Source organism: Malaya genurostris, chromosome 3 (genome assembly GCF_030247185.1).
Source record: "Malaya genurostris strain Urasoe2022 chromosome 3, Malgen_1.1, whole genome shotgun sequence".
In the NCBI taxonomy this organism is placed as follows: Eukaryota; Metazoa; Arthropoda; class Insecta; order Diptera; family Culicidae; genus Malaya; species Malaya genurostris.
The window spans coordinates 127,927,840-127,943,440 of record NC_080572.1 but is presented as its reverse complement, the minus strand read 5'-3'; the positions used below and the strand labels follow the sequence as shown (position 1 = coordinate 127,943,440).

At 38.4% G+C, this 15,601-nt stretch overlaps 1 protein-coding gene across 1 annotated transcript in view; it reads left to right on the top strand.

Moving 5' to 3' along the window:
- Positions 1 to 15,597, top strand: part of LOC131437038 (grpE protein homolog, mitochondrial) — a 28,496-nt gene extending 12,899 nt beyond the window's left edge. Inside the window, exons 4-5 of the mRNA XM_058606083.1 lie at positions 15,123 to 15,278; positions 15,336 to 15,597. Of these exons, the coding sequence (XP_058462066.1) occupies positions 15,123 to 15,278; positions 15,336 to 15,443 (264 nt within the window). The 3' untranslated portion in view covers positions 15,444 to 15,597. The remainder of the gene's footprint in view (positions 1 to 15,122; positions 15,279 to 15,335) is intronic.
- The last annotated feature ends 4 nt before the right edge of the window (positions 15,598 to 15,601 follow it).

The window sequence follows — 15,601 nt, the reverse complement described above, 5'->3', positions numbered from 1 at the left end:
TTCAAAGCAACCTCCAGAATACTTTCCCGATAATATGTCGCATTTACCTTGACGCCAGGCTCGAAGGTCTGAAGTTGGTTACACTTCGAGTGCCGGACCCTGTAAAGAAATCGTGTCAGTTTTATTCGTATTCACGACATCCAGTTATGTCTCTGACATTACACACCCGTACTTTTTATCGTTTTCAGTTGACTCATCCATCCCAAACGGTGATGGAGCCCTTCTCCAGATGAACCAAGTACAGTTGATCTCGATATTTTTCGTCCGTGTTGTGTCATTTAATTTTAAACAACATCACAGGCTTTAGTCCAGCCTCCGACAGTGCCGCTTTAGTTCGGCTTCCATCATGTCGGGTAGTCCTCGAAGTACAACCTTCATAGGTTTGATGGCGGCAATATCGTGTGTGGAGTACTCCGCTTTTATCTGCTTCAGGTAACATTCCACTGCTTTGTAGTGGCTCAAAGCCGGACAGTTATTTTGTAGCCTTCAGTACATAAACGGATTGTTGCCTGTAGTCCTTTTCTGATCAGTGTGCTGAAATCCGAGCGTAGAGTCGGTGGGAATCCCTTTAGGTAGAAAGGTGGCATTTTTTCCTTTTTCTGCAGTTCCTCTTCGACATCAACTGGCAGATCAGTATTGGTTGTTACTCAGCAAACGGTCGTTTAGTTGTACATCACTTGGCTTCAGACGCTTAGCATCCTTTGGATCCTTCTCGAATCTATGGCGGTTTTACCCATACCTTGGGTAGGTAGACAGCTGCGAATTGAAGATAAAACAATAACGAAATTAGTCATATTAGGTTATTGGTCTATCCACGTCGAGTGTTAGATGACGAATAAAGCACGAACTAAGCGTTTGAAGCTTTATACCACGCAAAAGGTTTGCTTTTATTGCCGACTGTTCCACATGACGACCGAAGTCCAAATGAGAACACGACCTCAGCGTTTGTTCTTACTGATGTTGGTGGGAGAATCTCACCTCAACATCCAGTTCCGTCTGAAGAAATAAACGATTTTCAATCAACGTTTACCTTTAATGCTCGTCCAGTAGATAATCGGAACTGATATGTTATTGACTATCTCAAAACCGTCGTCCGGGTGCGAAAAAGGCAAGCAAGCGTGATGAACTTTCCTCATTATTTCCAAAAGTTTTAGAAAACTTTGTTTTTCAATTATTTATGGTTTTCTCACGCTGTTGAAAATTTAATCACGAATTCCTGATCATATTTTCGACAGCTTGTATAAAAAACTACAAGGATCAGCCACATGAGGTTGTTCGAGCCATTGATGTGGAGCAAGGCAACCAAAAATTTCTAATGATTGACATTTTTAATCAAACAGTTCAATCAACCGTCACACTTTTGAATCCGCAACTCCACGAGAGTCTGCTTAGATTGATCCTTATTAGGAATCAACACCAAACACGCGAACCCAAACTATAGACTCTATTTGTCTTGATATGTATTTGTTTTATAGACGACGAGATTACATCAATATCCCAATGTATGCAATTATATCTTTGTACATACTTGTGATACGGAATTCGATATTTAACCTACTCTTGGCCAAGCTTGTGTTCAAGTTTTGTATGTAAGCAGTTATTTTTATAGCGTTAAGTTTATCTACCATTCTGCGCTTTCGGTTGAAGCGATAAACTTTTTCTCATTATTAATCGAGTTCATCTTATATAAATTAGGAATTAATCTTAAGCACTCAAAATTTACGCTAGGTAGTTGCTAATTTTTCAGGCGAAAACTACATAAAATGGAATTTCATCCGAACTCGCATGACACAAGATCAGAGTATACTAAGTAAAGCTTCAAATCAACCTACTTCAACCTACATCTGGCATGCTACACGTAGGACTGAAACGTTAGCTATAATTTCGCTTATATTTATATTATTCGCGTGCTTCCAACAGCTTCGCTTTTGCATCGATTGACCAATCAGAGCGATGCTTTCCCATTGATATATCGCTTACTCCTTCAAAAGCGTCGTCTATGGCAGGGAAATCCGGTATGCCGGAGATTTTTAGCAGACAAAATAGGACACTGCTAGCTATTAATCAACAATTTAATGATATATAATTGAAAATACATGGCTATAAACATTCCAATCAATGCGTAGTAATTTTTTCAATCAATTGGTGAAATAATATTTCTAATTGAAACAAAATTAACTGAGCTGTAAGAGTTTGAAACCTGACCACATTTCTACTTTGTTTGTATTTACCTTTGAATTTCTAATTAGCACCCCTATATAGAAAACAAATATAAAAAATATGTTACTGGGTTAATGTAATAATGTCACGTCATTGTCTTATCCTACTAAACTTCATTATCGTATTCAAATTTTTGTCAGTAAACATCTGAAAACTTCGTATTGTATCCGCTTCGGTCCTGGCCCTGCTCTCCTATATCGTCTTTCATGTCTGAAGCGGTATAAACTATTATTGCCTAAGCGTTTTCAAATTAATCAAACAGAATGTTCTCCATTTTTTCCCCTTTATGGGTAACTCTGACAGAGGGTGGGGGTTACAAGGCTCCACACTTTCCATACCAGACGAACTATGATATGTGATGTGATGTGATGTGAAGTGAAGCCACCATCAGTTCAAGGACTTGCCAGTGGATGCGGGTAGACTTTCAGTAGCCCCGATATGACTCATCCATTCACCTTCTTACTATAGCTGTTACCGAAAAGCGAACAAAAAGGGTTGGGCGGATACGTAAGTAGAGTCACTTACTCGTATTCCGCGGGAATAAAAGATGCTCTTCCAACCATAATATCCAGTGCATGGATGAAGCATATCGCTATACATGCTTGAACCCGCCTGATGGTTTGTTTGAGAAGGGCGCGTCAGACTCATTTCAAACCTTCAGAAGGAAACAAGTTTCCTTCAAGTGACTTGGGCTGGCTATCCACAATCCCTCGTCCAGTCATCAATTCGTCCGATGCCCTGATGCCCCCCCCCCCCCCCCCCCCCCTTTACGTGATAAATGTTTTATATTGATAAATACAATGGAAAATAGTGTAATGAAATTAATATAACATAAAATGATAGATGATAGATTACAAAATAATATAATGTAACATAATATACTATAATATAATACAATGTCATACAATATAATATAATATATTATAAAACAATATATAAAATAACAGTTGATGTAGAGTGTTATTTATGCTCTTCTATCTTCGCAATACTGCAGGAAGTAGAATATTTCTCTTCTAATAACAATACTAATATCCACATCTATAAATAATATACCAAGCTCATCTTGTGACGACCTTGATATTTAGTTAAATGTTACTTTAAAAATGATAACTTATAAGGGAAACAAATTTATATTTTGCGCATAGGTACGTAGTACTACTCATAATAAACCCTATAATATAATATAATATAATACAATATAATATAATATAATATAATATAATATAATATAATATAATATAATATAATATAATATAATATAATACAATATAATATGATATTAAGCAATGCAGTATAATACCATACAACATAGTATATAACCACATAAAATAGTGTAAGACGATAATATATGAAACAATATGCTATTATACAATATAACAGTTAATGTCGCAGTGTAAGTTACGCTCTTCTAATAATAATAATAATAATAATAATAAAAATAATAATAATACATGATGTAATAAACAACAGAATTATATGTTGTAATATACTATGATAAACATTGCACTTTGGGATGGGCTTCTACCTACAAGCCATTTCGCACCCTCTCATTCTGCTACTAACGCAGAAGGCGATAGCACCCAGTCGACGCCGTTCTATTGACCAAATGTCATCATAGACGCTCGGGGAGGCATGAGATAGGGACTTGTGAGGACTTAGTTATCTCACCATTTGACGACCTCCATACCAGACGAACTATGATATAGTGCCAAAATGAACACTAGCAACGAAGGAGGAAACCCTCGAAAAGCGAAAAGGAATCCAGCGGAAGTTCCTTGCCATTTAATTCCGGGAAAACTGAAGTTAAAATTTCGTCGATAGAACGTGGGTTGAAAAAATTTCATGTAATGTCTCTACGTGAGCATTGATTAGAGAAAGATCGCGACATCACTCAGGTGGAAGATATACTACGCAGAGGAAGAGTGTGAACTCGGCTTGACACTGATCCACAATTGCTCGACATGAGTCCCAGGCGTTGATTCAATCAACTGCGCTTCGAAACGTCTGTGTACCGCAACGAGCACTCCGTCTCCAATAGATTTGGGACTGTTAAGAATCCGGAACGGACAGCGTGTTTTCACGGAGCCAAGTTTCGGTAAGAGCAAAACAATCGTCTGAACTTGCTAACAAATACTCGTCGACACATGAGTTCATACCACCGACGTTTTGGTAATTAAATGTACTGTTCTGAACCTTCGAAACAATATCTTAATAGTGGGATCTAAATTGGTTGAAAAATTTGGCTTGAGGCTTCGGTTTTACCTTAGTTAGGAACAAGTGGCAGTGAAATGTGATCAGCACACAAGTTATAGCTTTCTTCCCTAGTATCATTTTTTAAAAATCTGACTGAATTTCTGTTTTGCCTTTCTCATATAGAAAGGTTATGCAATCACTTGAAAAACCGTCTAGTGAAAATTGGCCCGGAGGGCCAAGTGTCATATACCATTCGACTCAGTTCATCGAGCTGAGCAATGTCTCTGTGTGTGTGTGTGTGTGTGTGTGTGTGTGTGTGTGTGTGTGTGTGTGTGTGTGTGTGTCAAATAATCTCACTAGGTTTTCTCGGAGATGGCTGAACCGATTTTGACAAACTAGGATTCAAATGAAAGGTCTCGTGGTCCCATACGGAATTCCTGAATTTCATCCGGATCCGACTTCCGGTTCCGGAATTATAGGGTAAAGTGTGTTCAATATTGTACACCGTCACTTAAACCGGCGAAACAAAAAGGTGGGTGAGTAATGTCAGAGACATAACTGGATGTCGTGAATACGAAAAAACTGACACGCTCCCATCACTTTTCCGAATATCAGTTAGTTGATTGATTGTATGAATTGTGCAAGCTTTCCTCTTTTTCACTAATAGAATTTGAAGCGATACACCTACATTAAAGTACAGATTAGTTACATTAAACAGCTACTATTCTACAACTATATATTCCAAACTTGAAACAATTCCTTTTTAATTTGCTAATATAGGAAGCTAGGTACGACAAATTTGTAGTTTATTTTTATTGAAGCTATGAAGTTCGAAGATATCTGATTCTTCTCGAAATTTCAGTACGAGACAATTGCAATGGCCTGGTCTGAAATGTATCTACGATCTTCGGTATGCAAGAGTGATTCTAATAATAATGATAGTAATAATAATAATACAGATTAACCTGTATATATGGCAACCCTGTTTCGCATGGCATATTTTCACACGACCCCATACTAGTATAAAGATGTGTTCAACATCATCACTTTCGCTTTCGCTTTGCCGTTCGTAATTGAATGTGTTAGCGACGGTACAAATCTGCTTTTCTACCTGTTTTCAGAGCCATCGTTCTGACGGTGTCTCGTACGTACAGAGTAGCTGCTTCAACTTAAATGACGCTATTTCTCACATCACATTTCCTTTTATACGTGCTAGTGGTAGCACGGTAGGACGTCCCCTTTGTTAGAATTCCTTTCCTATACGCAGAACGGGAAACAGTGAAACGATATAAAAGAGAGAGTTAGCAGAGCGGCAGCCAGTAATACTGAATGGGTCGTCGAGCTGTTAACAGCATATTGTGGAGGAACAATTAAGGGCAAGGTAAAGTCCCGCTCAAACCGTGCTGGTCTGAAGTGCCCAGTTGACGGCAGAATCCATCGTTTGCCTCGGAAGGGGAACTACGCCGAGCGTGTCAGTGCTGGTGCATCGGTCTATCTGGCGGCAGTGATGGAGTACTTGGTTGCCGAAGTGTTGGAGTTGACCGGTAACGCTGCCCATGACAACGAAAACGAAAATCATCCCTCGCCATCGGCAGCTGTCCATCCGTTGAAAACCCCGTCCTTTTCAGGATGACCACATCACTGTGATAAAGGAATATTTAGAATTGCTTTAAGTTTAGCCAGTTCTGATACGCCTGGAAAGTAGAATGCGCAAATCAAGTGGAAACATTTGTTCTAACAATTTTTGTTTTCGGCCGCATACTAAAGTACTCGCGACAAAAATACATATTGATCTGTGGCAACTCTGTTTCGCAAGGCATATTTGTAAACTAGTATAAAGATATGTTCAAAATCATCACTTTCGCTTTCGCATTACCGTTCGTAATTGAATGTGTTAGTGACGGTGCAAATTATTTTAACTCCCATCTTGATGAATCTTTTGGTAGAAAATATTGAGATCTTAAATGGTTCTCGTGTGTGTCTTGTTTCGGTAATGGGCCTTGCTGGACTTTTTGGCTGCCTTTTTCGGTGTCATTGTGCTGACGGTGTCTCTGTGTGTGTGTGTGTGTGTGTGTGTGTGTGTGTGTGTGTGTGTGTGTGTGTGTGTGTGTGTGTGTGTGTGTGTGTGTGTGTGTGTGTGTGTGTGTGTCAAATAATCTCACTAGGTTTTCTCGGAGATGGCTGAACCGATTTTGACAAACTAGGATTCAAATGAAAGGTCTCGTGGTCCCATACGGAATTCCTGAATTTCATCCGGATCCGACTTCCGGTTCCGGAATTATAGGGTAAAGTGTGTTCAATATTGTACACCGTCACTTAAACCGGCGAAACAAAAAGGTGGGTGAGTAATGTCAGAGACATAACTGGATGTCGTGAATACGAAAAAACTGACACGCTCCCATCACTTTTCCGAATATCAGTTAGTTGATTGATTGTATGAATTGTGCAAGCTTTCCTCTTTTTCACTAATAGAATTTGAAGCGATACACCTACATTAAAGTACAGATTAGTTACATTAAACAGCTACTATTCTACAACTATATATTCCAAACTTGAAACAATTCCTTTTTAATTTGCTAATATAGGAAGCTAGGTACGACAAATTTGTAGTTTATTTTTATTGAAGCTATGAAGTTCGAAGATATCTGATTCTTCTCGAAATTTCAGTACGAGACAATTGCAATGGCCTGGTCTGAAATGTATCTACGATCTTCGGTATGCAAGAGTGATTCTAATAATAATGATAGTAATAATAATAATACAGATTAACCTGTATATATGGCAACCCTGTTTCGCATGGCATATTTTCACACGACCCCATACTAGTATAAAGATGTGTTCAACATCATCACTTTCGCTTTCGCTTTGCCGTTCGTAATTGAATGTGTTAGCGACGGTACAAATCTGCTTTTCTACCTGTTTTCAGAGCCATCGTTCTGACGGTGTCTCGTACGTACAGAGTAGCTGCTTCAACTTAAATGACGCTATTTCTCACATCACATTTCCTTTTATACGTGCTAGTGGTAGCACGGTAGGACGTCCCCTTTGTTAGAATTCCTTTCCTATACGCAGAACGGGAAACAGTGAAACGATATAAAAGAGAGAGTTAGCAGAGCGGCAGCCAGTAATACTGAATGGGTCGTCGAGCTGTTAACAGCATATTGTGGAGGAACAATTAAGGGCAAGGTAAAGTCCCGCTCAAACCGTGCTGGTCTGAAGTGCCCAGTTGACGGCAGAATCCATCGTTTGCCTCGGAAGGGGAACTACGCCGAGCGTGTCAGTGCTGGTGCATCGGTCTATCTGGCGGCAGTGATGGAGTACTTGGTTGCCGAAGTGTTGGAGTTGACCGGTAACGCTGCCCATGACAACGAAAACGAAAATCATCCCTCGCCATCGGCAGCTGTCCATCCGTTGAAAACCCCGTCCTTTTCAGGATGACCACATCACTGTGATAAAGGAATATTTAGAATTGCTTTAAGTTTAGCCAGTTCTGATACGCCTGGAAAGTAGAATGCGCAAATCAAGTGGAAACATTTGTTCTAACAATTTTTGTTTTCGGCCGCATACTAAAGTACTCGCGACAAAAATACATATTGATCTGTGGCAACTCTGTTTCGCAAGGCATATTTGTAAACTAGTATAAAGATATGTTCAAAATCATCACTTTCGCTTTCGCATTACCGTTCGTAATTGAATGTGTTAGTGACGGTGCAAATTATTTTAACTCCCATCTTGATGAATCTTTTGGTAGAAAATATTGAGATCTTAAATGGTTCTCGTGTGTGTCTTGTTTCGGTAATGGGCCTTGCTGGACTTTTTGGCTGCCTTTTTCGGTGTCATTGTGCTGACGGTGTCTCGTGCATTCATATCGGGAAACAATGAGACGACAGATCCTCGATGTTGCTGTCGTGTGTCTTGTTTCGGGAAGAGTTGCTCAGCAAATGATAGGAAAAGTGAACCATTCAACTTTTATATGGATGATCTTGTATAGATACAGACATCTCGCGTTCTGATTGGCTGGTGCTGTCATGGGTTAAATCAAACAGGTTTTTCAATAGTGTACTATTGAAAAACTTCAATATTGTTGTAATACACGTTCAAGTTGAAGATTTTCGATTCTATTGGTAGTTAGATTATATAAATCCTTCTACAGATCACTGAGCTATGAGCTTTCAAAATACGAGAAAGGCAAACGCGCCATATGAATTATCCTCTTTGATACTCGTTTATATCAAACATTTCAGAAAAGTTTAATTGTGAACTATTTAAGAATGTCACACAACTGAAAGTTTTATCATAAAATTGTGATCATATTTCCGATGGCATGTAGCAAGAATTATGTTGATTCGTTAGATATAACAGGAGATATTCACGATCAAAAACTTATCACTCTCTCAGAGGGTAAATTTTGAAAAGGCGCCCCATAGTAAAGTAAGTCGTATTCACGACAAAAACGTAAAAAATTTTCTAAACTGGTCTCAAAACTACACAAATCGATAGTCATTATCAGTAGGCAACTAAAAAAACCGATTCCGGCTATCCTGGTTCCCGGTATCCGGTCCCGGAAGTACCAGAAATAGTGGTCATATATACCAAAATGAATCTCACTCACTTTTCTCAAAGATAATTTGACCGATTTCCACAAACTTAGATTCAAATGAAAGGTCTCCCGGTCCCATACGGAATTCCTGAATTTCATCCGGATCCGACTTCCGGTTCCGGAATTATAGGGTAAAGTGTGTTCAATATTGTACACCGTCACTTAAACCGGCGAAACAAAAAACGTGAAAATTTTTCTAAACTGGTCTCAAAACTAGACAAATCGATAGTCATTATCAGTAGGCAACTAAACAAACCGATTCCGGCTATCCTGGTTCCCGGTATCCGGTCCCGGAAGTACCGGAAATAGTGGTCATATATACCAAAATGGATCTCACACACTTTTCTCAGCGATGGTTTGACCGATTTCCACAAACTTAGATTCAAATGAAAGGTCTTCCGATCCCATACGGAATTCCTGAATTTCATCCGGTTCCGGAATTATAAGGTAAAGTGTGTTCAATATTGTACACCCTCACTTAAACCGGCGAAGCAAAAAACGTGAAAATTATCCAAACTGGTCTCAAAACTACACAAATCAATAGTCATTATCAGTAGGCAACTAAACAAACCGATTCCGGCTATTCTTGTTCCCGGTATCCGGTTCCGGAAGTACCGGAAATATTGGTCATATACACCAAAATGGATCTCACTCACTTTTCTCAGCGATGGTTTGACCGATTTCCACAAACTTAGATTCAAATGAAAGGTCTTCCGGTCCCATACAGAATTCCTGAAATTCATCCGGATCCGACTTCCGGTTCCGGAATTATAGGGTAAAGTGTGTTCAATATTGTACACCGTCACTTAAACCGGCGAAACAAAAAACGTAAAAAAATTTCTAAACTGGTCTCAAAACTACACAAATCGATAGTCATTATCAGTAGGCAACTAAACAAACCGATTCCGGCTATTCTGGTTCCCGGTATCCGGTTCCGGAAGTACCAGAAATAGGGGTCATATATACCAAAATGAATCTCACTCACTTTTCTCAGCGATGATTTGACCGATTTTCACAAACTTAGATTCAAATGAAAGGTCTCCCGGTCCCATACGGAATTCCTGAATTTCATCCGGATCCGACTTCCGAATCCGGAGTTAAAGAGTGCGTACTAGAAGAGTTTGTGTGTCATGTTAGTTGGTGGCCGTACGAACCTACTTTGACTATACCGGTTCTTGGGTTCCGGTGCCGGCAGTGTATATAATAGTGAACCCATTTCGTTCTCTTAAGGATGGCTTACGCAATCAAAGCACTGTTTTATTCTGTATGTTGTGATGTGATGTGAAGTGAAGCCACCATCAGTTCAAGGACTTGCCAGTGGATGCGGGTAGACTTACAGTAGCCCCGATATGACTCATCCACTCACCTTCTTACTATAGCTGTTACCGAAAAGCGAACAAAAAGGGTTGGGCGGATACGTAAGTAGAGTCACTTACTCGTATTCCGCGGGAATAAAAGATGCTCTTCCAACCATAATATCCAGTGCATGGATGAAGCATATCGCTATACATGCTTGAACCCGCCTGATGGTTTGTTTGAGAAGGGCGCGTCAGACTCATTTCAAACCTTCAGAAGGAAACAAGTTTCCTTCAAGTGACTTGGGCTGGCTATCCACAATCCCTCGTCCAGTCATCAATTCGTCCGATGCCCTGATGCTCCCTCCCCTTTACGCCTCCGTGCAAAATGTTTTATATTGATGAATACAATGAAACATAGTGTAATGAAATTAATATAACATAAAATGATATAATAGATTACAAAACAATATAATATAACATAATATAATATAATATATTTTAATTTAATATAATATAATACAATGATATAAAATAACAGTTAATGTAGTGTCAGTAATGCTCTTATCTTCGCAATACTGCAGGAAGTAGAATATTTCTCTTCTAATAATAATAATAATATCCACATCTATAAAAATAATATATGTTATTATTATTGATGACAAATTAATAATAATAACAATAAATATAATAATGAAAATAACAATAAAAAACAATATAATATAGTACAATGAATTATATAATAAATAATAGAATAAATAAAATGATATGTTGCGATATGCTATGATATTATATTACTTGAATTTATATGTCATTTCTCATCCTCTCATTCTGCCATCAACGCATTCCATCGACCATCTGTCACCACAGACACACGTGTAGGCATGAAGCTCAGCTTGTGACGACCTTGATATTTAGTTGAAAGTTACTTTAAAAATGATAACTTATAAGGAAAACAAATTTATATTTTGCGCAGAGGTACGTAGTACTACTAATAATAAACCCTATAATATAATATAATATAATACAACATAATGCAATACAATATAACACAATACAATAGAATACAATATAATATAATATTATATAATATAATACAATATAATACAATATAATACAATATAACAGGTAATATCGCAGTGTAAGTTACGCTCTTCTAATAAAAATAATAATAATACATGATGTAATAAACAACACAATTATATGTTGTAATATACTATGATAAACACTGCACTTTAGGATGGGCTTCAACCTACAAGCCATTTCGCACCCTCTCATTCTGCTACTAACGCAGAAGGCGATAGCACCCAGTCGACGCCGTTCTATTGACCAAATGTCATCTTAGACGCTCGGGGAGGCATGAGATAGGGACTTGTGAGGACTTAGTTATCTCACCATTTGACGACCAGCACTGTTTTATTCTGTATGTTATGCATAAACAATCACTTGGTTTCTTTCAGAAATCGAAGAGAAAATTTTTGAATAGAATACCACAATATTATATGTACATGAGAAAGGCATCATTACACCACTAGGTGGATTAAAACAGGTTTTATAACTATAGCAGTCTCTTCTAAGATGGCCCTTCTTTTTACAATAATTACAAATAGCACTAGCATATGAATTCCGATTTCTACTGCCAGAAGCCGATCTTTTCCTAAAATCGCACCTAAAACTAACACGTGTTATAAAAACATTGGTCGGTGTGAGGGAGACATTAGTCTCTCAGCCCAAAGCGATAATAACCCACCAACCAACAATAATAACGGCATAAAAGAGGCAATAGTAAGAAAAAGCAGTGCACTAACCATTTAAGTTGGCGTCAGGTTGCCAAAGTTCACAGCCATGCTGGCCGTCTTACCGCTTGCTTTTGATTCCAACACGGTCGGAGCGATCGGGAGCGTGTCCAGAATGGGAGTTGACACGAAACGATGAGTGTTTCCCGTTCAATCTTCTCAACCTCCAAACGCCGTGCCAATAAACCTCGGAACGTGCTCTCCGTGTATTCCAGATGCCCGTTGGAAGGGTGTTTCACGTCCATCAATGAATCCGGTTGCCTGATCCTTTGTCTGAGAGTTCGACTAAACCTCGGCAGGTGGAAGGTGGAGGTGTTGATTCCACGGACCTTGTCGTTCTCTCTTAAGTCGCCCTCTGTGATTCACGACAGTACGCCGGAGCAGTGCCAGCCAAAAAGTTACAATGGACTGTGTGGAACACGTTTGACACGTGACTCGTCTACTTTCTTGCCCACGCGGCTTTTCGTGGCACCAATTTGCGACGAACTTCGTTTGCCAACTATCTGTTTTGCCATAAACTATTTTGGCATAAACTAACGAAAGAGAACGTTTCTCCAGAAAAGAAACACTGCCCGATGGCGAGCGTCCAACACACGCGGCACACCTTTTTTTCTCTCGAACACTTTTTTTCCGTCCGGTCGCTTGCTTGTTTCCCAAAGAACTAACTTATGCGTTCTCTCCCTCCGTCCGGTCGGCGTATTCAAAATAATAATCAGTACCGTTTCGCTCTTCAAGCGAGTTTTTTACTAATGTACCTGTTTTAATGCAGAGTGTTTCGTGCACGCTTAACACAACCCCTCATGAACCTTAAGTTACTAACTTAACTGTAACACACGATTTTCATTATAACCGTACCCACTTTTCCTATGTTGTCCACTAAAACGTCTATCATTATAACGATCATTGTCAAAAATTTCTCTCCGTCCCAAACGGTTCTTTATTGCTAACACACCATCGACATCTATTTTATTCGCATTAATTAACCTAGCTCTTCTTCCTGCCAATTCACTGTTCACTATTTTTCGCTCTACTGTAGCTAAGGCCAAATCTTCTTACAATAACAAAGATCTCTGCAAGTCCTTATCAAAAACACCCATTATCAAACGATCTCTAATAGCTGTATCTTTGAATTCTTTGAAGTCACAATGCTCAGCTTGTAGCTTAATCGCTAAAATAAAATTTTCAGCTGACTCATCTGACCCCTGGAATCGGTTATAAAAACGGTATCTTTGCATCATATCAGGCTCTATTTTATCGAATCTCTCCTTAAGCTTTTTTAACTATATCATCATACTTTAATGTTTTCAGTTCAACTGCTGGAAATATCAACTTCAGCTCGTCATAGGCTACAGAACCGGAGAGAGCAATCAAAATTGACTTTTTCTTCTCTTCCGCCCATCCATTCAGTTGACTCAGGAATTCAAGTCGTTCAATATAATTGGAAAACGACGTTCCTGCTAAATAATGATCCAAAGATCCGATCATTGCCATCCTTCTATATATATAATTTTTTTTAATCAATAGATACAAAAAAGAGAAAAGAAAAATTTGGAGACTTACGAGTTGATGCACTATACCAAACGAACAACCTTTGACGGTAAAGCAATGCAGCTGCACTTTCAGTCCGGTTTGACCTTGACCTAGTGCTTGAGGGCAACTCACTTTCGTTGGATAATATGCCGATGACAACAAATTATAGCAGCTTACTATTTTCGTCTCACTCCCGCACTCACTGATCAACCGTCTGTATCTCAGCCTGCATGAGTTATTCTATCGGTGAGAGGTAGATAAACTAGAGACCGTACCGGTTCGCTCTTTTTTTCAATTCCTACGAGCTTTTCTGAGCACGCTACTTTTCAGAAACACAGAGTAGGGGCTGAAAAAGAGGAACAAAATGGTTGTTATAATTAAAATAGAATGCACACAGTTGTTGGAAATTTTATGCTTCCTCTATAAGTCTTCACATTCAATTAATTTTTTGCTCAAAAGTGGCCTGAATAGAGATCTGCACTTTTTTTACACTATATCACCAGCACACTTTCTTCGGCTCAAGATTTCTGGCTTGTCGCCTGCAAAATCTCTAAATACTTACGCTGCTCACTCTAGATTTTAAACATCCGTTTGAGATCCTTTTCCTCGTCGCCAACTATAATGTATAACACCTTTATCTCATTTGTACAATTATAACTTTATTTCACTTTATAACTTTTTCTATTAATATATAACACCGACTATTGGCACTTCTGACACCATTGACGTTGTAGACTCTTTTCTAGACTATATTTATTGTTGAAGTTATTTAATTACAAAAAAGTTGTCAGGTCGTACATGGCCTGTGTGTTCAGTTCAAACTAACAAATGAATCTAATCTCATCGTTACCGAAACAAAACTAGGAGCGCAAAAAGGTTGTGCGATATTGCCACGTCATTACACTCTAACTATTTTCTGGTACATTTCGAAATAATATTACACAAAATGCTACAACGTGTAGTTCAGAACTGAGAGCACACTCTCAATAAGGCAGTAAACTAACTGCTCTCACATTATGCGTTATGTACTAAATGCTTTAACAATTTTCCTGACATAACAATACCGAATATCCTACGGATAACGGACGAATACCGGGGTGATTACTCACTTGTGAGAGGTCACTCACCGTTATTTTCGCGCGCACAAGCTAAAGGCTGAAAGTCTTTGGCTGAAAATATCAAATGAAGAGAATAATGAATCCTGAAAGCTAAATATCTTGTTAATATGATGCCTGATTACACCTAAGTTCGGCGAGTGTAGACACAATATACACAAAAACCAAATTATATACGACAAATAAAATTTTGGCTTTTAATTCTTTCACGCTAGAAGAAATTGTGTAAAATTTGGGTAATCTGTGCTTCAGTTACGGCAAATTCGATTTAGTCACATTTACAGGATTTGAACTTTTAGTGAAAGGTGCTGATTTTACATAACAACTTGTATTCAATGATAGAAAAACATATTTTAACATATTATTTATGAAGATTTCAGATAAAAATCCTCACTTGAAGAATCTGTATGAAGGTCTTACAATGACAAAAGCTCAACTCAATCAGGTTTTCAAACGCCATGGTTTAGAACAAGTTAATCCATTGAATGAAAAGTTCAACCCGAACCTTCATGAAGCGTTGTTCCAACAGGTATGTATATGAAATATGTTAACAAAATTATTTAATGATAATAATTCCCATTTGAAGGAGGTGCAAAATGTCGATCCCAATACCGTTGTTGTTGTAAGTAAAATTGGATACAAATTACATGATCGCTGCATAAGACCAGCACTTGTAGGCGTATCAAAGGGATAATTTCGAAGTAGATTTTACTGGTGAAACACAATTCCAATGCAACTCTCACGAGGCTTCAGAGAATGCTGGTGTGAGTAAACATTTTTTCTATGACCTGATAAAACAATATGATGTCAAGAGCCATGTGATAGAATAAATGAATAATTAGACAAGACGTA